Genomic DNA, 23965 nt, shown 5'->3' on the forward strand with positions numbered 1-23965 from the left:
TGTAAAGGAAAATAAAGAATTGGCTACAGTCGAGGCTCTCTATGCAGCCCTGATCCAGAGGCCTGTTAGAGTTTTTTCTGAGCAAACTGCAGGATTCGAAGCAAACTTTACAGGGTTCCAAGACGTGAGGGCCCCCAGGCCTAGTCCTTAGCAATAACTGCTTTCCATACCACATCCTTTCTGCTCTGCCATAAACAACTAGGCGCAAAACCAAGTCTGCCCCAGTCTCTAACAGCCCTTTTTTAGGCTACTTACTCATTAAGAATTAAATTTAGTGATTTTTCTCTGCTCTTTTTTCCTGGTTCTGTTGATGATGGACACTTACTCCAGCTACTAGACAGCCAGCCTGCTGTGTGCGCTGTGTTCATGTCTCAGGCCTATCAGAGTTTGCATGCTGAGAACACCAGTGTAGGAGCACCAGTCTTTCCCCATTCCCACCCTCCTCCCTGAGGATGGAGGTTTCAAGCCTTCCCCTTTTCAGGGAGTTAGACCTGGGGCATGTCTCTGTGGCTCACGCCACCTATACACCAGCATCTTACTGTGTGAGATGAACTGTGCTTAATACTGTGGGGCTGCAACAAAGTAGAGGGCATGGTCCCTGCCTCTTGTGGATCTATCTCATTAAAGAGTCGGGAGCCATACATTAAAAGTTAACTGATAAACACCAGGCAGTGGAGGCCCTCTCCTGGGGGAACCTCTCTGGATGCCTCCATGACTGCCTAGGATGTGATCTAGAGACACCATCGCAGAGTGTGTGTGTCCTCCCTCCCGCCATACACCGTGGAGCATGTTCACCTACTACTCCTTGCCCTGGCTGGGCTTTGTGCTGACAAGGGCTGTGTCCGTTAACTGTTGGTATCTTACCTCGTCCATACGAAATGCATGAGCAAAATGTGTAAGGTAAATGGGGATGCAGAGAAGCTGAGGATTGAGTTGAGCCCTAAGGATGAGCAGGACCTAGAAGAAAGTGCAAAGCCCTGTGCTGGGGTCGAGCATGAAGATAAGATGAGCCACCGAGGGAGGGGAAGCAGAGAACAGAAAGTGTTGCCAGGAAACCAGCTGGCAATTAAGTATAGGAAACACATTCACTTCCATCCTTCTCCCCACGCCCCACACCCCATGCCCCATCCCCCACTGTATTTCTAGAGTAAATGTCTTCCAGCTAATGCAAAGAGAGCACGAAGAGCAGGCAAATTTCTCCTCCCTGTTTTATCATTTAATTTCTATCTCCTCTATGCATATGTAAACATACAAATAACTTTACACATTCTAATAAACTATTACATTTATTATATAGTAGAAAGTGTTGCCAGGAAACCAGCTGTCAAGCAAAACTATATTTGAAGAGTGGGGGATGTACAATTATCTTTAAATACTTTCCCTGGATAGTAATTACTCCCATCCCCACCACAACCCCAGTCCATGTGACTCTCCAGGATGGCTCCGGTGCAGTAGCAGCCACATTTAGCAGAGCTGGCAGAGAGCAGTTCTAGACCTGTGTGATGGACCTGACTTTACAATAACCCATGTTCATGACTTCTAAATGTCAGAGAAGCGGCCTTGGTCAAATTCTCAGTATTTTCTACCTACTGTACTTGAAAGCGTCCTGGATTGCTTTATAGTCTGCATGGCCATTGTCAGTGCTTTCTGCAGTATGGGGTTGTTTCTATTTTAAAACCTACCTTAGCAACTGATGTGCTTTTTAAATTATCCTATAACATTAATAATCACAGTCACAGGAAGAGGTAGAGGTGTGTCCTGATAACACAGGACTGTGCAGTATCAAGTTTTGGCAAACACAGATGCCACCTCTCCTTATAACTACCTGGTACTCCTTGTCCTCGCCACCTATTTCCCTGTCCTCACACTTGTATGTGGCACAGCTAGGTGTTTCAAACACTGAAGGGTGCTGGCAGGCTAATGTGACTGCATGGTGTCTCTTCTGTGCATAGTGAATTCAGCAAAGCATCAGCTAAGCCCAGTGTCTCCTGCAAAGTTGATGCATCCGTTGAAGGATAGATCAGGTCAGCACATTAATCCGTCTTTCAACTCACAGGCCCAAACTCAAGTTGCCCCTGTAGTTATTAGGGAAGAATTCACGTTCTAAGATGTCCCCCTGGCTCCTCCATTCTCACCGTAGAGTTCAGTTAAGTCTTGGTAACAGGATTTTCCATGGAGCAATAGGGAGAAAAATTACAGTGTTAGAGACATAGGTAAAAAAAAACCAAGCTATCCCAAAAGGCAATGTGGGTAAGTGGAGAGAGCCATCTGTACAGGGATCTGTCTCCCTGGGGCCAGAGAATACAATCTGCCCTTGGCATGGAGCTGCTGATGTCTTGAAAAGGTCTCCCTTGAGGAGTAGAGAGCTGAGTTCGGGGACAGAGGGTGGAACATATACAACCGGTCCTGTGCCTTGCATCTGGCTTGCTGGCACATGGTGCTGTGACCTTGAAGGCCATTCATGGTTTTTCAACTGGTACCCCTCCAGTACAAGTCACCAGAGGAAATGACCTGAGCTTCTTTGGTTATTTCTGGCCAGAAGACTACTGGGGTGGACTCATGACATAGGCTTATTCAGAATGTGGGACTGCAGTTCAATTTTCTTGCCCTAAGACAGAAGGCTGGTTTTTGTATCCTGGCCTGGGACAAAACATACACGCATACACGCGCGCGCGCACGCACACACACACACACACACACACACACACACACACACACCCTAAGGATTTTATTCAAGCATTTCTTACTCCTTATTTTGAATCATGTTATGACATTTTCATTATGTTCCTTTTCTTGGTGCCAATCATGGCCTATCAGACAGCTGTTCCATCCACTTACGGGCTGAGGAATGGGGTTTGCAGGTCTCTGCTGCAAGCAGGTCTTACATGATTGTTTAGAGGCCTAGACCAGAAAGGGACAAGTAGAAGTTGTCACATGAAAGTGCAGGTACCTGTGATTTGTCACACCAAGGTATTGTCTCAGTCCCTCCTGCTGCCGCCTTCTTCTCCTCCTCCTCCTCCTCTTCCTCCTCCTCCTCCTCCTTCTTCTTCTTGTTTTTTGAAACCGGGTTTCTGCGTGTAGCCTTGGCTGTCCTGGACTCACTTTGTAGACCAGACTGACCTCGAACTCACAGCGCTCCACCTGCCTCTGTCTCCTGAGTGCTGGGATTAAAGGCGTGCTCCACCACCGCCCGGCCTTCTCCTGCCTTCTTTATCACCTGTGTGGGGACTCAGCATGCCTAATGATCTTTCTGTACACATGCCCAGGCACCACCCTAAGCCATGTGCTAAGCCAAACGCCCTGCCCTTCTCCCAGCCGCCCTCCCTTCCCAGGGCACCCCTCTCTGGCTTTTGGTTGGTAGAGGGAGCCACACTCCCACACTAGAAGATAGCCCCACCCCCTCTGTACCTTCCTCTCATCTTGAATTCCAGCCTCCCATTGACTTTGCCAAACCTGCTGTGTCCTCAGTGTCCTTTGTGCCACTAATGAAGTTTTTCTTACATTATCTCTAATCCAGACAGCTAGAGCTGTCTTTTTTTGTTCCACCCTGATCTTAAAAGCTTGCATCTTGGTGTCTGGTTTTCTGAAATAAAGTCTGATTGTGCAGTTCTTCCTATGGTGGGTCTTGGCCTGGCTGTCTACGGCCCAACTCTTCAAACTTCTCCACTGCATTCCAAGAAGCTGTTAAATACATAGATCCCCAGCATAGCTGGGGGTGGGGGGGCAAAAACAGTGCAACTCTCTATCGTAGAGTCATAAAATGGAAATGTTTCCTTGGGATCATCCGGCTTAATGGTTCTCAACCGTAATTACACATTACAACGAGCTGGGGAACTTTAAAAAGCACCAGCGCTACCTTTGGGGGTATTTGAATGTACCCAGCACCCAGTTAATGAGTTTTAAATCAGAATGATTTAGAGTCGGGGTGGCCGGGTGGTTGTTAAAGCTTACCCAGGTCGTTCCATGCACAGCCACACTTGACAACCACCGACAGAGCCCTTGACCAAGAGTGCTGGGGGATGCTGTGACTACCGCTGAGCTTCAAGAGTCCAGTGTGTGCATGTGAATGTAAAGACCCCCTGCTGCAGAGCAGCTTCTTCCTCTTCTTGGCGAGATGCATCAGTGGGAGGGGCCACACTGAGGAGAGCATCACCCTGCCTCTGCCACACTAGGATACTGGGCAGGTGGCTCGACCTCAGCGGCCCCTAGTTTCCTCCGCAATATCAGAATAATGTATGCTTGGCAGAGATCCTTACGGACTTTTGGAGAAGCCCTGCAATGTCCCTAAAATATCTAAAAGGCCTACAGAGGCTTTATTTATAGTAACAACTTACTAGTTCTGTCACTGCCACCAGAACAATGCCTAATTTCCCCCGATACTTGCCACACCATTTCTGATAATGCCATTAAAATAAATTAAAAATAGTTAAAAGCCCCTTTTTCTTTCAGTACTGGAGATTGAGAACAGAGTTATATGTGCTTGGCTTTACCACTGAGTTGTATCCTCAGCTGAAAATAAAAGTAGTCATATTTGATGGACAGTTTCGGTGTCATGCCAGACAGCTTATATGGCATTTTATACACGTCCACAAGAATCCTGTGAAATTAGCCCTGCTCTCATTTCTAACCGAAACTTAGAGATGGAGGTTGGTTATACGGAAGGCCACATAGATAACTAAACAGTGGAGCCAGTTAGCTTGGTAGAGGTCTGACGCTCCACTACCAGGTTGTATAGTAAGGCCAAGCCGGTGACAGGTGAGATGTCACAGAGTATGCGTTGGGTTGGCAGAAGTCTAGATCTCCCAGCCAACCCTGTCTTTCCCTCGGTGCCCTTTTCCAGCCGCTACTGGCGCAGATGGAATAGGTTCTGCAGAAGGAAGTGTCGTGCGGCAGTTAAATCCGACATCTTCTACTGGCTCGTGATCTTCCTGGTGTTCCTCAACACACTCACCATTGCCTCGGAACATTACAACCAGCCTCACTGGCTTACAGAAGTGCAAGGTGAGCAGCCCCTGGCTTTGTCCTAGTCTCTCTAGCTAACAGCTCTGGGTCCCTGGGCGGGACTAACCACTGATGGGCGGGTCCTGGGGAGGGGCTTACCGCTGGTTGGCAGGTCCTGGGGAGTGACTGGCTGGTGGGAGGGTGTTGAGGAGGGACTTATCACTGATAGGCGGGGCCTGGAGAGGGACCAGTGGCTGATAGGAGGTTGGCCAGAAAGTAGGCAGACCCTGATCTTCTTGGCCAATGCCACCATGCTGGGAAGTCCAAAGGCCTGGAAGCTTGCAAGCCCCATATTAAAATTCAGGCCCTTGTCATAAACAGATGCAGGGCTTCACACACTTGATGAGACTCTCACCACTCCCCATCCCCCCACACCCCACCCCCACCCCACAGTCACTGCTGAGTCCCAGTAGCAGGACAAGAGCTGTTGCTTATTTGCCTATTAGAGACCCTCAGCTGCCAAGTTTGCAGAAGCAAATTTCAATTCCTCTGACCTCACTATAGCTCCAGGTAGCTCTACCCAGACCATAAGAAGATAGACAAGAAGCAAACAGAGCCTGGACAATGGACAGGCACCTAATGGCTATCTAAACCCCCTTGTCATGCCTTGGCCCCTATGAAGACATCCAGGGCCTATGCCTAAGCATCTCCTCTGGGGAGTGAGGCAGATATGGCTCAGGTGATGGGGTTCCTGGGAGGAGGCAGTCTAGTGGTAACAAGGCACAGTGCAAGTAGCCTGGTCCCAACTTTGGCTTTTGTCTTGGATGCGTCACTGACCACCCTCTGAATCTCCTATCTCATCTCTAAAGATTGGGTTTAATCAAATCAGTGCCAAGCCTCTCAAACTCCTATGGGGATTAAGGAGGGCTACATATGCTAAACATCTCATGGACAGTGATGCTCACTCAGCACATGCTCTGATGATAGAAACTGGACCTAATTGTTCTCTCAGAAGTAGCTGGGAGAGGCCTAATGGGAAGGAGGGGAGAGGTGGGAGAGGGCAGGAGGGAAGGAAGGATGGGTTTTTTTTTTCTTCCTTCAGCTATGGCAGTGAGTGTCTTTTCTTTCTCCCTTCCTCTTTGCTTTTTTCGGTTCCTTGCTTGAATCCCACCCTTCTCCTTCTCCTACACCTGCCAGACACGGCCAATAAGGCCCTCCTGGCACTTTTCACTGCGGAAATGCTCCTGAAGATGTACAGCCTTGGCCTGCAGGCCTATTTCGTATCCCTCTTCAACCGCTTTGACTGTTTCATCGTGTGTGGGGGCATCCTGGAGACCATCCTGGTGGAGACCAAGATCATGTCCCCGCTGGGCATCTCCGTGCTGAGATGTGTGCGCTTGCTCCGGATCTTCAAGATCACCAGGTGTGTGGCTCCTCCTTCCCCTTTGGGCATGGGACTCGGGAGAGAAGTCTATTGGAAGGTCAGAGGAGGATGAGCCTGGATGAGGGAAGAGCTGCAGTTTCCACAGTGGTCTAGCCTCTGGTCATATGCAGCACGGGGAGTCGTGGTTCATTTTGATGGTATGCCACTCAGATATGCCCCCAGCTGAGGACTGCTGTCGTTCAGCTTGGCTGCGTTAATTCTGCCATGTTACTAGATGGCCCAGAGGTAGCCAGCCTGCTGGCTTTAGGAAAGCACCGGGGACTCAGTCTTCTCCTAGCCATGGCTTGACCAGTGTTGATGTTGATTAAACTGTAGGGTCTCGAGGTAGCTTCTGGACACTGAGGTGTTATCAATTCTAAACAAGAAGAAAAGAGCTTCGTCAGCTTCTTTGCTCCCCCCAAATCACAGGCAGGTCCACTGTTAGAGATGCTATTCAAAACCAAACAGGACAACCAAGTAGCAAGTATGAGGGAGGACATGGAAAACTGAGGCCTGGCGTTCTTGGTGTGTGTTGTTTACTCTTCTCCATCCTGTGGCCAAATATCTGTCCAGAACAGCTTAGAGAAGGAAGGCTTTGCTCTGGCTCAAAGTGTTACCGAGGTGGGAAGGTGTGGTACCCAGAGTGTGAGGTGGCTCGGCACAGTGTGTCAGCAATCAGGAAGCGAGGAGTGTCAGTTCACTTTCTCCTTTATAGTCTCCCTGTCACTCCAGTGTGTAAAGTGGTGCTGCTCACATCCAAGGTAGTTCCTCCCCGCTCAGTTAAACCTCTCTGCTAAAAGACTCACAGATAAATTCAGAGGCTTGTATCCTAAGCGATTCTAAGTTCCCCCAAGTCAACAGTCCAGATTAACCTCCTCATGGTAGAAATCTGCAATGAATGGTGCAGCTGCTGTGAAAAACAGAGTGTCCACTTCTCAATCAATTAAGAATAGAATTGCTTTCTCAATCAAGAATAGATTGCCTAGTGGTCCAGTAACTCTGCTTATGGGTGTTTACCCACAGCATTAAAAGTAAGATCATGGGGTGATGTCTGTGCCCTCACATTTAAATTGACATTGTTTACAAGAGCCAGAAAGTGAAGTGTACCCCCAAATGAATGGGTGAAGTAAAGGTAGTGTCCACACCCAACAGAATGTTACTAAGCTTTAAAAAGAAAATTTTCATATGTGGTCCACACAGGTGAACTTCATGGGCATTCTACTGATGAAATAAGCCGCTCACAAAAGACAAACGCTGCTTGGTTGTACTTATTTGGAGTTTTTAGTCATAGTGTCAGAATCACAGAGACAGGCAGCCGGACAGTGGCTTAAGGGGAGAGCGTAAGGAGAAAGAGAAGTTACTACTTAAAGATCAGAGCTTTCGTTTTATAGGATGTATAGAAATATAGAAATGGATACTCCACAGTGTTATTATGTTTAATATTCTTGAGCTGCAAGCTTTAAAGTGGATGAGATACTAATTGTATATGTGTTTTAACACAATAAAAAAAATTGGGAAAAAATGTGCTGCTGAGCTCGCTCAGTGGGCAGAGGTGCTGGTCGCCAAGTGTGAAGTCCCGAGTTCAATCCCTGAGACCCACTTGGTACAATGAGGAACTGGCTCCTCTGACTTCCACACGCGTGTGCTTGCTCTCTCTAAGTAAATAAATTCATCTGTTAGCTAAAACTTGCAGGGCAGCAAGATTGTCCAGAAGGTAAAATGCTTGCCACCGGGCCTGAAGACCTGAGTCCGAGCCCTGTAAACCACATGATGGAGGAAACGCCAATTCTGGCAGGTTCTCTTCTGACTTCTGCATATGTGCCTTCCCCACCATAAAACAAATAAATGCATATAAATTTTTTAATGGAAAATTTTCTTCCAGAAATCTCATCAAGGGCTTTTCTGGTCTCATGGGCTGTTCTTGCTGTTAGGAAAAGCTGAGAAATGGGTGTCTCTGACAGGCATGGGTCGCTAAAAATGCAGCAGAGATGGTCAAGTGTGAGCCTAGATGGTAGGGACCGAGCCTCTGGGGGCTTTGACCCAGCCTTCCACATACATACCTGTCCATCTGTCTGTCCACTAGCCCATCCTCACACTGGCATCATCCTCGCCTCAGGACAGGCAGCACCTCAGGAAGAGGATATAGCAGGAACACAGGGAGGGAGCAGGCAGCAGGTGCTCCACCAGGGCTGGGGAAGTCAATTTACAGGCTCACGATATCATTTTTAAAGCATTTTATTGAGATTAACTTGTGTACCATATACTCACCACTTTAAAGATGCCGCATAAGTCTCTGTGTGTACGAATTCAGAGTTTCATAACCGTTACCACATTCTGGTTTTAGAACATTTTCATCAATTCCCAAAGAAACAGCATACGTGCTTCTCCCCACCCGCTGACCCCATGCTAGCCCTAGGCAGCCAGGCCTCCTTGTTTAGATTTGTCTACTGTGTGACAAACATCCTGAGAAGGAAATCAAGGAAACAATAGCCTACAGTGGACATGCCTTATGAATCTAGTAATGAAAAAGGCGGCGCTTGGTGTCCAGCTTCTTTTAGCTTGGTGGCGTCAAGTTACATCCAGGTTGTGGCGTGGGTCAGAACTTCACGCCTGCTCTTGGTGAATAGCGTTCCACTGCGTGCTTATCCATCTCACATTCAGCATAGTCTCTCATCATGGATGAGCTTTCTAATGCTTCGATGAACATTTGTGACCAAGTTTCACAGAGATGTATATCTTTCTTTTCTTTAAATGTGTATATATGTATACAAACTTTGGGTTATTTGGTAAACTCTTTAAAGATTTTGAGAAATGATAAAGTCGTTGTTTTTTGTTTTTTGTTTTTTTTTTTAAAGAGAGTAGGCCGTTTTACAGTCTTACCGGGTGGTGTACCATTTAAGGTTTCCAGTTTTACCACTCAAACTAAGTGTTCTCCATCTATGTGTTTGTTTGGTGTACTTTTTGGTTTGTTTGGGTCTTTTTTGCATATTTTCTTCTTAAATGACAAATGGTAGCTTACATATTTGTGAAGCACAGAGTAACATTCCAATCAATGCGCGCGTGACAAGAATCTAGCACACCGTGTTACTTTAAATACGTACGCCTTTCTGCTAGAAATACGCCAACCCTCTCCACGCGGCCCTGTGAACTGTTCGGCTCACTGCTGCGGGCAGCTGTTGTCCGGCTGTGCGTGAGAGGCATTGGAGGTGGCTGTAGCTTCCACTGCTTCACTGTGACCCATGCTCCCCTCACTCCCCCTCCTCTGCCCTGGCTGGTGGCTCACTTCCCTGGTCTTTGAGATCAGTGTCTTAGGTGCCCCCTACACGTGAACCGCGCTGCACTTTTCTTCTCTGCCTGACTTAATGTGCTGTCCCCCTCAGCTCCCTCCACAATACCGCAAATGTCAGAAACCTGTTCTTTCTTGTTGTGACCGTTGCTTTTAATGAAAGAATGAGATTGGAGAAACACCAGACGGCCCCTCCCTCCCTGCCCCCCCCCTCGTGAGCATCAACCTCATGAGCATCATTTTGTAATGGCCTTTGAGATACCTGTCCGGTTCTCGCTGTGACACATGTTGTGTGAAGTGAGCTGTGGTCAACTCACAGAAGCACACGTGGGGCTAGCTGGAGGGAGACCTTCAACCCTTCTCCAGAGAGAGTCCCCCCTCCCCGCATCCCCCCCCCCACGGTTCCCTCGGGGATGAGCACTCTGGGTGATCTTTGGAAAGAGGAGCATTAACGCCCTCCCTTGGATTGTGTTAGGAAACAAGGGTGGAGGCTGGCACCTCCAGGTCAAGGACAAGTGTGTCACAACTCTCGCAGGGTGTTCCTCTGAGTGAGTCACCAGGCCCTAAGAAGCATCCTAGCTGTCACTATTCTTGTCGCGCAATTCTCTGGGCAGCCATATGAATGCAGAGTGTTGTTGAGACTCCAGTGAGAGGCACTTGAATTTAAGTTCAGTGCCGGCATCCAGAGGCTTTTGTTTTCAGTCCAATCAGTGTTGTTACTGTCATTAGGAGAGGACAGTGAGGTCTCAAGACCTCAAGTGTGGACCAGGCACTCTGGGGTTTTCAGCAGCTCAGGAATCACAGCCACTGTTCACACTGCACTGTTTTTTTCTTTTCTTTTCTTTTCTTTTCTTTGTCTTTTTCTTTCTTTCTTTCTTTCTTTTTTTTTCTTTTTTTGTTTTTGTTTTTGTTTTTTTGTTTTGTTTTGTTTTGTTTTTGTTTTGGTTTGGTTTTTGGTTTTTGTTTTTTAAAGCTTCCTCACTCTGTGACTAGTATTAACACATTATAAGGCATTTTCCAAGAATTTTGAGAAGGGAAAATATTCTTGCTTAATGGAAAGACTACACACAGGTGCCCCCTCTCCAAGCTCAGATGGCAGGATCACAGTGCCCCCACCCTGCCTGTACTCTATGTATTTCAAGTCTAAGGTCAGATGGAGACAGGTTCACAGGAAACAGGTGCTTCCTCAGGAGTCAGCACTCTGAACAGAGATCCTGGCTTTCTTTGCCTTACGGCCATTCGCATGTGTATACTTGAATGTATACACTTCTAGATGGTTTGAAGAAGTTTAGATAGTGAAATTATTCTCCTTATGGACTCTTTGAGGCCTGAAAATTTTGTTAGTTCTTCTTGCATGGGGACCGTGGAATGCACTCTGGTCAAGCCAAAATTTTTAAAGTTGTTTCTTATCAAATATTTCACCATAAGAATATACAAAGTAGTTAACAGAAAATCAATGGACAATAGCTCCAAGACATTATAACAATATCTAGCAGTAAAGTTCCTTTTCTAAATGAAGCTGGGAAGAAAAAAAAAAACCCCAAATCTCAAACATGAGATGTGTGAAAACTATTTAAGAGGCGGTGAAAACTTGAAAGTTAAAAACAGTGTTTATCAGACCCAGGAAAAGCAAATCAAGCCAGCACCCACATAACAAGAGGCAGTATGAAAAAAATCCTTTAGGTACTATCTCAGAACTCAAGACAGCCTGCCCCTTCAGCGCTGCAGCTCACTCTGGTCCAGAGGGTGGATATTCTGAGAGATGGACCTGCCTTTTGCTGCTACCAGTGTGGTAACTAAGCAGTGCGATGTTGGGCAAATGACTTGATTCTCTTTACCTCAGTCATCCTGTCTGTAAAATGGATCCTCTTCCCATCCTCTTGTAGGTCATCACGAGGCTGAGTTGCTCTGAGGGTTAGCAAGGTCTGCCCTATCTGACAGACTCTACACCTTGGTGCATGTTTGCATCTGCTCTTGCTGGTGTTTCGCTGCATTTGGGTATAAACCAAAATACCCTGAAGCCTCCTGCTCCTCTTCTACAGCATCCTCTCATGCTCTCAAATGTGCCATTAGGCCACTTAGGAAGACACAGTCACCGTGAGTCCTGACCACATGTGGCATCCGTTCTCAGCCTGTAGGTCACAATCCCTTCCACAAAACCTCTATCTCAAAACACAAAACAAAACCAAAATATTATGATCCATAGCAGTAGCAAAAGTACAGTTATAAAACAGCAACAAAAACAATTTTATGGCTGGGGTGGGGGGTGGCCACACCAAAAAAAACTGTATTAAAGAGTGGCAGCATTAGGAAGATTGAGAACCACTGACGTGTGGGCTGCCCAAAGCCCTATGTGAGTGCCACTCGCAGATCTTCCAGGCTGTAAAGATCCCCAGGTACCTTGCTCAGAGTCTGGCCCACCCCCTCCCTGACATCCCAGCCTTCCTCTCCACCTTCTGGGGCTCTCTACTCAGGAGCTCATAGTGCCTCTCACCTCCTGTGAGGCCCCCCACCAGGAAACAGGAATCTGGTGTTTGTAAAGTTCCTAGGCAAGAGTCTGTGGAGAAGATGCTCAGACCCAAGAGACACATGCCATCTTTGCAAGAAGAGAAGTTACTCCCTGGTCTGGTAACCGTCACCATAGGAGCTTATGACGATGCCATAAGGGTTATTTTGGATGTGCCTCCTCTCAAACCCTGACACACTTCATGATTTTAAGGGCCAATTAGGTAATGCTGAGCAACTCTGGTCTAGAAGCTAAGAAGTACCCTCCTAACGCCATCCCAAGGTCAAGACCAGGCAGTCTTGGTATCTTGAACAAGTTGTATTCTCTGTGCAAGATGGAGAAGACACAGTTGGGTGCTAGCAGGAACTGTGCCTTGGGCCCTAACCCCTGACCAAGCCAGTCTAGAATTCCTTATCGCTCCTTCTGACCAACCACATGCCACTTCATACTCCTGTCATACAAACACCTCCAGAATCTGCTGTATCCTCAAGGGCCGGGCTCAAGCTCACCACAGTTTTGGGTCCAAGGACACCCGCCGCTGAGGCCCCTATGGCAGGTCCAGGGAGAGGAAAGAGAGAGGCTATGCTTACTCACAGCATGTACTCAGCCCCCCACATTGCCTTATCCAATCCCCACCCCAGCTTGTTCTCCTGTCACAAAGCACCATAGCACACAAGCTTGCTGTGTGAAATTCCGCTTGAGGACACTCTTCCAGCAAGAGATGACTTGCCACCAAAACCACGAGAATAATTTCCACCCCTCACCATAAGAATGGTTAGGAGAGGCACCTTTAGTGGAATCCTTCTCTGGAACAGATAGATAGGGTGGAACAACCACAAAGCGACCTCAGCAGCTGGTCCTGATGTTTCCAAGCTTGTTTGTTTATAGCAGGCTCGGGGCCGTTCAGCACTAGGATGAAGGGAAAGGGCTGGCCCCGAGCTCTTTGAAGCAAAAGATTTCTGAACTGAAAGGTTCTGGAAAGTCTTAGATCATTATAGAAGAGAAAGGAGGATGCTACAGAGCCCCAAATCCCAAAACAGGTGTACAGAGGGAAGTGAGATGGCGGCAAGTGTCCCTGAACAGAGGGGCTGATTCACCTCAGGAGGCTGAGGGAGAAGGTAACACTAAAGAGTGGCTGGCTGGTGAGTGGAAAAACTAAAGAAGACTAGTGGGAGAGAAGAGGGGAGGTAGAAGGTAACTCAACCAGGTCAAGTGCACCCCAGTTCATGAGCAAACAGTGAGCCGGGTGGATAGGGACAGGCAGGCTGAAGCACACCTTGGAGAGGGTGGTACAGTAGGAGAAACACAATGCTCAGTGATGGGGCAAAGGGCCTGGGGGTCCCAGCTGTGTTGTGTGTGGACTCTGTCCAGGCCGCTGTTCTGACCACAGATGTTTAGATCCCCCAGGTTTTCTGTGAGGTCTGCAGCTGGACCTTTCTTGTTCTCCAGTCTTCTCTTTGTTGGTGTGTGAATCTGTAGTTGGTGGTTTTGATCAGTCTGGATAACAGCTGATAGGTCATTAAACCTTCCGGGCTTGCCAGCAGCCAGCTTCCTGAAAGGATCAGCAGCTCTGGGGAGGGGCTTTTCGGTCTGTGTTCAGCAGTAATAGCCTTGATATCGATAAGAAGGCCTGCAGGCCTGAGGGCAGTCACCCTGTGTGGCCGAAGCCGCCGAGTGAGTACCTACATGTCTCACCAGATTGCCCATGGTGAACCTCCCCCAACCCTGTGCGCCACGGTCAGCTGTAGCATGCCGGGCTCGAACAGCCATCCTCCTTACCCCAGACCCACACTAGTGTCCTTTTCTTTAAAAACAACACTTTACTCTAATATCTTATTAATTCTTTGAGAATTTCTTACATGTGTCAAATGTATCTAGATCAAAATTAACTCCCCCTCCTCCCTCTAACTCCTCCCAGACCCATTTCCCAACCTCTCCCTCCTCCCAACGTCATGTCCTTCTACCCTTTCCCCTGCTCCCATCTCACAACATGTACATGTAAGCAAACCCATGCCTGTGAAGCCCACTGCCTGTCCCTCAGGCAAGTACGAATGTATCCCATTTATTTTTTATTTTTTTATGTATCCCATTTATACTAAAGTTCATTCATTCATCCACTCATTCAACATATTAACTCATTAATAACCTTCTGTGAGCCAAGCAAAGGGAATAAGGGAACCAAATAGCACATGTGACTCCTCTTCCCCCACAGACCTCCGCTCTGGTAGGAGAAACACTAAGCAAAGAAATATATATTTGTATGGGGGTGATATTTCTTTTAAAAATAGAATGAACCACTGTTCAGATGGCTCATCGAGTACTTGGTGTGCAAGTACGAACAAGAAGAGTTCAATCCCAGAACCCTTAGGGCAGGATGATTCCAAAAAGATGTCCTCTGACCTCTGCATGTGTACTGTGGTACCTCTACCCCCTCTCTTTTCCTTCCTCTCCCTCTGTCTCTCCCTTCCCCTCTCTCCCTCTCCCCCCCACCACACACACACACACACACACACACACACACACACACACACACACACACACACACCACATCACACCATGTAATAGCCATAAGTTTGAAGAGATAATGTAGAACAAGGGACTAAAATAGAGGTCAGAGAAGCTTGCCCTGAGCTCAGAGGCCAAGAACTTAAAGGAGGACCCCATCCCACCCCCAATACCGACTTTGGAGAGAGAGCTGAGTGAGTCAGAGCATCTGAAAATGGGAGACTGGAGTGAAAAAGGGAGGAAGAGCACAGGAGCCAGGCCAGAGGTCATAGGGGTTCATGGGAACCAGGCCAGAGGTCATGGGGGCTCATGAGAACCAGGCCGAGGATCATGGGGGCTCATGGGAACCAGGCCGAAGGTCATGGGGGTTCATGGGAACCAGGACGAAGGTCATGGGGGCTCATGGGAACCAGGCCGAAGGTCATGGGGGTTCATGGGAACCAGGCCGAAGGTCATGGGGGCTCATGGGAACCAGGCCAAAGGTCATGGAGGTTCATGGGAACCAGGCCAGAGGTCATGGGGGCTCATGGGAACCAGGCCGAAGGTCATGGGGGTTCATGGGAACCAGGCCGAAGGTCATGGGGGCTCATGGGAACCAGGCCAGAGGTCATGGGGCTCATGGGAACCAGGCCAGAGGTCATGGGAGTTCATGGGAACCAGGCCGAAGGTCATGGAGGCTCATGAGAACCAGGCCAGAGGTCATTGGGGGGGCTCAGGTTTTTTCCACCAGGTAGCAAGTACAGTGGGGCTGGATGTGGCTCCCACTCCCAGAGGCCTCTTGCTGCTCTCCTGTGGATAACTGGTATGAGAAACGTGAGTCAAGGCAGAGCAAGTAGGTAGGAGGCCATCCCAGAAACCCCAGCAAGATACCCTGCTGGCTAGGCCTAGGTGATAGAGGCAGTGGAAGGTGACTAAGGTCAAGATTTGTTTAGAAGATAGAATCCTGGGATTTGCTACTGGGGCAAGGAGGCTGACACACCTGCCTTCCTCATTACCTCATTATCAAGATAGCTCCTGGGGTCAGGGATGCAAAGTGGAGTGGGAAATACAGAAAAAGTTTTCACTTTAACTGTGCTTCTCCTTGGCCAGCCCCTTGCTCTCCATCTGGCTCTGCTTTACCCCAGGCGTCAATCTTTTACCATCAACCCCACTTCCCTAGTACTTCAGACCTCAGGAGACCCCAGGTCAGGAAACGTTCTCTGTCTTGCCTTGTTTCTTCTGCCGCCTCACCTGGTCTTTAGAGTGGCTTATTCTGTGGAGTTCAGCGTCTCCTTGGCTGACTTCCCTGAGTGTCCCCATGGCTCCCAGATAGAGCTAAACCTCAGATCTAGCCCAGTATGCTATCTCCTTCACTGGTCATGCAGAGTGAGACTTCAGCTTCCCACGGCGGTCAGACTCAGTCTACATGCTGACACTCTCCTCTTGAATAACTGCACATCTAAGATGCTCTAAAGTTGCTGGTTTCTAAATAGCAGTTTGTAGACAAAAACTGCATTGACTGCTTGTGAATCACCCAAGCCCCCGCATCAGAGAGCCTGCTCTCACGCTTCCCTTGAGAGTGGAGAAGAAGCACTGAGGACCAGTGACACGTCTGAGCAGCCTTTGATCTCCAGTGGGTTGTGAGAAGCTGTTTCAAGCGTAACTGGGAACTGTCTTCTGAGTACAAGTCTTTCTTAACTTCTTGCGTTTAGCAGAATCAACGCCATCTCTGGCCTATAAGAAGTCCAGGGGGGCGGGGCTATCACACATCATGATGTTCAGAGCAGCCCAATCCTAGCATAGAAGGACTGGCCCCAAGGTACTCAACTGTGAGACTGAGGAAAGTGAGGGAAACATATTGGTTACACACAGCTCAATTTTGGGGATGATTTGCTGGTGGGAGAGTGGTCTGGAGGGGGCAGCCAGGCCAATTGGATCCTGTAATTTGATTCAGAAAATGGGATGAGTTTATGGGTTAGGACAAAAGTTCCTCCATCCTTACCATAAAGGAACTGGGATCTTAAAACAGTACCAAAGAGGCAGGTGCATCTTCAGAGCCAGGAACTGACTATAATACCTTGCGTGCCATTCTCACGAGTTTAGCTCTGTAGTTTACTGCCAGATTATGCAAGAACAAACCAACAAGGGTTTCTTTGTGGTAGTTATGGATAAGACTCAAGATGGCCATGGTCATGTGACTTGCATCAATAATCTGGGCTGTAAGTATGGAGCTCTGCCACCAGCAGGTGTAACTCTGGTGGGCCCTTGATAAAGTCCTTACTCCCTTTGGTCCCTGAACTAATAAACTGTAAACCCAAAGGATTCTCCCTAAAGGGCTCCTGCCTGGAGCTGTCCACAGCACAGTGATGCATTAGCTGTAATCCAAAAGTTTCAGAATCCTGTGGGCTCTTATTAAAGCTAAACACATCTGGGCCCATATACAGGGTCAGACTTTCCGGAGGAATGACTTTTAAAAGGCCAGCCATCATGTCAAGGACACTGGGGACATCATTAAGCTCCACCCACACTCTCTTTTCCAGGAGTATACTGTTCCTGCCTACTCAGTTAGCTGCTGCTAGAATCTGCTCAGATGGGCTTTCTTAGAGAGGGACATTTGTTTTCTCTGTTAAGAACCAGAAGTGTTCATGGTAACTACAAACTTAAATCAGCCATGTGCCAAACAGAATACTGGGCACTGCTTTAAGCAGCGGGAGAGTATTATCTTCTAGGCTGCCTAACAATGTACATATTCCTGTTAGCTTTCCAGACAGCAAGGCAGGAGATAGGGGAGCTAAATAACCTATCCAAGGGCATCGGCAGCTGGCAGAGCAAGTGGGAGCATCTGGTCCCTACGCCCTCTCTTCTTATTGTTGCCTCTTGCTGATAGTAAACTTACAGCTCTACTCTCTAACTGTGAGTTCAGTTCACACCACTCCCCAGCCCGGGAAATGGGAGCTGGCAGGGACTGGAGCTCAGGTTGGCCCTGGCAGGGGCACACAGGTGAGGGCTGGTGGAAGGCAACAGAGGCGAGGCAGCTGACCGCCCTGTCTGTCCTCAGGTACTGGAACTCCTTGAGCAACCTTGTGGCATCCTTGCTGAACTCAGTGCGCTCCATCGCCTCCCTGCTGCTGCTCCTCTTCCTCTTCATCATCATCTTCTCCCTCCTGGGGATGCAGCTGTTCGGAGGGAAGTTCAACTTTGACGAGATGCAGACGCGCAGGAGCACGTTTGATAACTTCCCGCAGTCCCTCCTCACTGTGTTTCAGGTATGGGCTGCTGCCGTTCTCACCGGGAGGGCTGTTCAGTGGGGAAGTGAGAGTGGGGGGGTGGGGGCGGGGGCAAGAAAAAGAAGAAGAAGCCTTGAAGAGGTGGGGTGGTGAAAGCAGTGCCCTTGCACCAGGCAGGACACCAGCCTAGATCTGCCCTGGAAGGTCTGTCTGTCATTTCTTGTCCCTCAGCCTTCCACGGAGCTGCATAGGTGGGTAGACTAGGGTTAAAACAATCAAATTGATCAGTTTTAAAAAATGTTTGTGTGGCCATGGCATCCGTTAACCAAATAAAACAAAACAAAACAAACAAACAAAAAACCTGCCTTTACTTGCCAGCATTCATGTAGCTGGAATAATTACAGCTGATGCAGAACTCTACTTCCATGAATATGTTGGCATCTGACAGGGCTGGAATAGCATTTAATTGAGTTTAAAAGTAAACGCATTTTAGATAAAAGAGATAATGTGTGTTTATTGCTAAAAATCTTAATGGCGGTACCAAATGATTATGCTTAATAGGTGTAGGTATAGCCTTCCACTGTCCTCATGATCACATTCACCCGCTACCGCCACCCGGGGGACTAACGGCAACCATCTCTTACACTATATGTGAAGAACAGCATAATGTGTTGACCATGAAGCCTTTTTATTTGCTAGTGGTCATGCACTTTGCCTGTGGGTCGGGGTGAACTTGCCCAGGCCTGTAGTTCCTAACAGTAATTGGGAGCCAGAATGAAGAAGAAAAGTAGAAATGAGATTTGGGACATTTCTGTTAACGCGGTGGGACAGGGCAGGGCAGGGCAGGGGAGTTTGGGGGTTTGCTGTTGGTCTAACGCTGTGTCCCTTATTGGTGGGAATGTGTCATTCAGATCCTGACCGGGGAGGACTGGAATTCGGTGATGTATGATGGGATCATGGCTTATGGCGGCCCCTCTTTTCCAGGGATGTTAGTCTGTATTTACTTCATCATCCTCTTCATCTGTGGAAATTGTATCCTTTGATGCTGATGCTGCCCCAACCCTGCTGCCCCCCCCCTCAGCCTTTAGCACAGTGCCGTGTGTGTGCTCCAAGGCCCTGGCTGGAGCTTTGTGCTGTGCTTGCCCACCTACAGGCTAGCTGGGCGAGACCGCTCTTGGAAAGAAGTGTGGCCTGGCCTAAAAACCACTTCAGCCATGGTGTGGGTCTGGGTGTAGGCTGGGGACACAGGAGTCAGTGTACCACACGCTCCTGAACTGGGTCACCCCTTTCTAGGAGGTGTGCTCAGGTCAAAGTCTAGGTGAATGAGGGTCCCCAAACGCTGTGGTCTGTGCAGCCAAACTCATACAGACCAGGATGCAATATGCCTGGAGGTGTGTGCCCTGGCCACTCTGGAGCTACAGCACCTATGCAGATCTTCACATTGGGTGTTGATCAGTTTTCCTCCCTTTAAAGCTGCTCTTGGGGCATAAGTCATAGGCAGAACCAGACAAGTTCCAGAGTAGACCTGATGGCTCCTTCCTGATCTAAATCAGAGACAGGACCCCAGGGCCTCGAGCCCTAGGCTTTTCTTCTCTGCCACTGGTTGAGCCTTCAAGAGTTGAGTCCAGAATGGGATGATAGAAGAGAAAGACCGCTAGCCCCAAACTCGAAAGGAATTCTTAGTTTAGGTAGCTCAGAAATCAGAGCACTACGCTACCTGCAGACAAAATTGGGATTCCATCAGCTGGAGGGGGGGGGTGACTTCTGGCACTGCAGAGGCCTACTTTCCTCACTGCATCTACAGTGTGAAACAGGCTGGAGCATCCCTATTCAATAAAACAATATCTGGGCCTTTCTAAGTGCCTACAGGTCGCATTAGGTAGAAAAGCGCACGAGCATCTCATGGGCAAAACTATTAAAGGTCTGTATAAAGTTGATGCCGAAGTATATGTAAAAGATGCATATGAAACAAATGTATTTCAGGTCCCATCCCCAAGATAAAACCCATCATGCATATTCTCAAATTTGATAAGCAAATGGAAATCTAGAGCACTTCTTGCTCTGTGCATTCTGTTATGTGATTCTGAGCTTGCAGTAAAATAATAGCAAGTACTGCTTAAAGGGTCTCTGTGAGTTGGCTGGGAAAATGCAGACAAGGCCCCTCCCCTATGTTTCAGGGTTCAAGAGTCAAAGGTCAGTGCTCTTCTAGAACAAACCGCCTTTTTTTTTTTTTTTTTTTTTTGAGTTTTAGTTCTGTGTAGGAAGTGATGTGAATTTATTAGTGCCCGGGGCTGACTGGATATGGAGTTTCCAACTATACTTTCTTGGTTCTGTGGTTTTCTGGCTTATAGTGCTTCTGTTGGTGGGAAAACCGGGCGTGGCAGGGTGGAAGAGACAGGCACATGACTGATTCGGTGAAGAAATCTCGAGCCTGGCCACCTCTGGTCAGACCCTCTAAGGGTGTTTATATACATAGGCTCACATTAAAAGCTGACAAGGGTTCCAAGCCATCTCTTCGGTGCCCTGTTTTAAGAGAAATCTGCTAGAAATGGCACTGCCTATAATGTCAGTCAGAGCCAGACGTTTCAGTGGTAAAATGAATAACGAAATCTGGCAGTGAAAGAGCAAGGCAGGGCCTGATGCTTCAGACCTGCCGTGTTCCCCCGTCTACAAGGCTAGCCTGGGCTCAACCATGTAGAAAACCCCAAATAATAAACAGGATGGTGGGGAAAGAGGGTAAGGAACATGGCTGGTCTCCTAAACCCGCAAAGAGGATCTCTCCTGGGGAACTCTTACTTCAGCGTGGGTGCGTAGACTCTCCCTGCCCCCAGTGGCCATCATGCTTGCCAAAACCAAGGGTTGTTTTCTTTAAGAGCGGACACAAACAGATATCCTACTGAATGTGTTCTTGGCCATCGCGGTGGACAATCTGGCTGATGCCGAGAGCCTCACCTCTGCCCAGAAGGAAGAAGAAGAAGAGAAGGAGAGAAAGAAGCTGGCCAGGTAATCCTCTAAGCTTAGAATGTTGTCCCTACCCATGGGAGAGGGGGCTGGTGCCCAGCTAGCAGCCATCCTGGCTGAAGTGGGCAGGAGCGTGGCTTCTACAGTAACTTGACTTTGCCTATAGCTTCTAGTTATTACTGTATAGTCTCTGCAAAGATGTTGCATTTCCCAGTCCAGGAGTGAGGAGCCATCCTTTGGGGGAACAGAAACCATGGGGACTCAAAGAGGAGAGAGGGAGAAAGCCGTCTTCAGAAGAAAACCCAGTTCTGGCTCAGAAAACAGTTTCTGTACCATTGAGGCTTTAGGAAGACAACATAGGTTCTACATTCCATCCCATAATTATCTAGCTAGGAATATCATATGCCATGCCTCTGCTGAACACCAAACAGAGGACCTCTAAGAACCAACCCAGAATTCTCTGATTTAAAGGAGGGAGAGACTAAGAATCTGGAAGAGATTAAATATATGTCAGAGAGAGCCAGGGTGCCCCAGCTCCCGCAGAGCCTACAGTGGTGCTGCAAGTGGGACGGGTCCTAGAGGACAGACATTATATGTAGACCCAGGGCTGATCTTGCTGCCCACCCCACCCCCAGAAGGCCACAAAGCAATTCCTGTCTACACTGTTCACCATCATTCCAGTAAACATCCATTTCTGGGTTTTTTGTTTTGTTTTGTTTTCCTGCTGACCGGCCAGGACTGCCAGCCCAGACAAGAAACAGGAGGTGGTGGAGAAGCCAGCAGTGGAAGAGGCCAAAGAGGAGAAGATTGAGCTGAAGTCCATCACCGCGGATGGAGAGTCCCCACCCACTACCAAGGTGAGCGGTTTCTTTAGGAACTCAGAGGCCAGCACTAAGGCGGGGAGGGGCATCGTCTTCCTGTTCTTTCCTGGAAGGAAAGGGGAAGAAAGAACGGGTGAGGGGAGAAGAGAGTGGCAGATGGAGTTGAGAGAGAAGAAAAGACACACTGGTCGAACCTCCGCCTTTTCGGATGTTCTGAGGGGGGAGCTGCGAGACACAGGGGCCAAGATGCAGTGTGATGTCATTCTCAGGCTCCTCTCGGCCCAAGAAACCTGGCGTACATCTAACTGGATTCTTCCTCCTTCCCTTGCTTGCCTAGATCAACATGGATGACCTCCAGCCCAGTGAAGATGAGGATAAGAGTCCCCACTCCAACCCAGACACTGCAGGTACCATGGACTGAAAGGGTGTGGGAACGGACTGAGCTCTGGGGGAGGGGCCAAGCTCTGGGGACCATGGGGCTCGGTTCCTCTATAGGCATCTCCACCACTAAGCACCTCACGTCTGAATTTAAGTATTACCAATTGCCATCTGAAGAAAATGCTCTTCCCGGTTTCCTAATAATAATATTCAGAAAGATAATACCATATTTGAGGAAGGCTTTTTAATTTATAATTACTTTGACTTGCTCTTTCTTTTTTTTGATTATTGTTTTATTTTTTAAGAAGGGGTTTAGTTCCCCCATCAGTGGGGATTCAGTATGTGTGTACCACCTGGGATTAGGGTAGCTAGCGTTACCATCATGGTATTTTAAAACATATTTAAAATGTTGTATTAGCTGGTGATAGTACATATATTTATGGAACCCAGAGAAGTATTCTTATCCATGTATTGATGCACACTGATCAAGTCAGTATTTAACATTTCTATATCCTTATCTTTGGGGACTTCAAGTGTCTCTTATCTAGTTCTTCATAAAAATAAGCACTAGGTCACTGTGAGCTTCTGCCCCACCCACGCTCTACCATGGACATGGGAACTCATTCCTCCATCTTAGCATGAGCCTGCTACTCAGCCTTCCCCTGCCCTAAGAAAGAGGCTTTTAGATTTTTCTGCTTGTGATCTCTTTTCACTCAAAAAAAAAAAAAAGAACATTTTGTTTTAAAAAATTATTTTATTTTTTATGTGTATTGATGTTTTGCCTTCATGTATATCTATGTACTACATGTGTGCCAGGTGCATGTAGAGGCCAAAAGAAGCCATTGGATCCCCTGGAACTGGAGTTACAGGTAGTTGTTAGCCACCATGTGGGTGTTGGGACTTGAACCTGGGTCCTCTGGAAGATCAGCCAGTGCTTGTAACCTCTGAGCCATCTTTATAGCCACACCCAAGAAATGTTTGTGTCAATTCAAATATATAGGTATATAAAATAAGTATACAAATTAAATATTTTATAATAGTAATAAATTTCATGAAGAACTTTATCGTAAAATAATTCTATATACATACACTTTTATAAACTATTAGAGACTAACGCAAATGTTCATACTAATGAGATGGATACTTATTTTTTATATAAAGAAATAAATCTTGCCTGAATATTTGATCTTCAACATTTTTCATAATTGACCAATGTTTTTATTTTATAATTGTCAGTGCTAAGAATACTATTTCACATAAAACTTAGTATTAAACAATAGAGCTTATGTTTAGGGCCAGATATAGAAATTGTTAGAAATGTCATCCTAATCCCAAGCCAAAAGTCATTTAGTAAATTTTAATGGCATTCAAGTCAGCAACTCAAAAGGCAAATTTTAAAATCTAGCATTCTAACATGTGAGAATCCAAAGATAATTTGATTCTTTCATTAGAGGAGTGATGATAGTAAAATATTGCCTGTTTCCCACAATTAAACCGTTATGTATCTGCAGGAGCAGACTATTCTGTATGTACTTTATGATACGTGATGGTGTTAAATCTGAATTGTAACATCCCAGGCAATGTTCACTGGCATAGCATTGGGTGGCACCAAACACAGTGGAAGTGCATGCTGGGTCTTAGAACCTAGGCTGCAGGAAAGCTGTGTGACACACGAGCAAGTGCTTCCAGAAGCATCCCCGATTCACCTCACCGTTGCTTTTGAGTTCTCTTTTGGCAACTGCACCTTCATAAACCTTTCACTATGGGCAAAGTTTTTATAACCCCAGTATTCAGTTACAAGGCCCCCTTTGGGGTCATGACCCATGCTTGAAGAAGCTGTGCTCCTATGCCACTGCTGTGTTTAAGCTTTCATTACCCCTCTCAGGCTGCCATCACTGTCAACTTAGGTATTTTATTAGTATAGCATATGTTGCTGCA

General features: G+C 47.5%; 1 protein-coding gene across 31 annotated transcripts in view; it reads left to right on the forward strand.

The window, feature by feature from the left end:
* CACNA1C (calcium voltage-gated channel subunit alpha1 C) overlaps window positions 1-23965 on the forward strand; it is a 557751-nt gene that overhangs the window by 442682 nt on the left and 91104 nt on the right. For all 31 annotated transcript variants that reach the window (XM_084766402.1, XM_084766399.1, XM_084766397.1 and 28 more), the window contains 7 exons: window positions 4841-5001; window positions 6139-6364; window positions 17699-17906; window positions 18779-18899; window positions 20756-20870; window positions 21565-21685; window positions 21987-22056. In XM_084766402.1, the coding sequence (XP_084622528.1) occupies window positions 4841-5001; window positions 6139-6364; window positions 17699-17906; window positions 18779-18899; window positions 20756-20870; window positions 21565-21685; window positions 21987-22056 (1022 nt within the window). The remainder of the gene's footprint in view (window positions 1-4840; window positions 5002-6138; window positions 6365-17698; window positions 17907-18778; window positions 18900-20755; window positions 20871-21564; window positions 21686-21986; window positions 22057-23965) is intronic.

The sequence above is a fragment of the Acomys minous genome (assembly GCF_964271855.1).
Source record: "Acomys minous genome assembly, chromosome: 17".
Lineage (NCBI taxonomy): Eukaryota > Metazoa > Chordata > Mammalia > Rodentia > Muridae > Acomys > Acomys minous.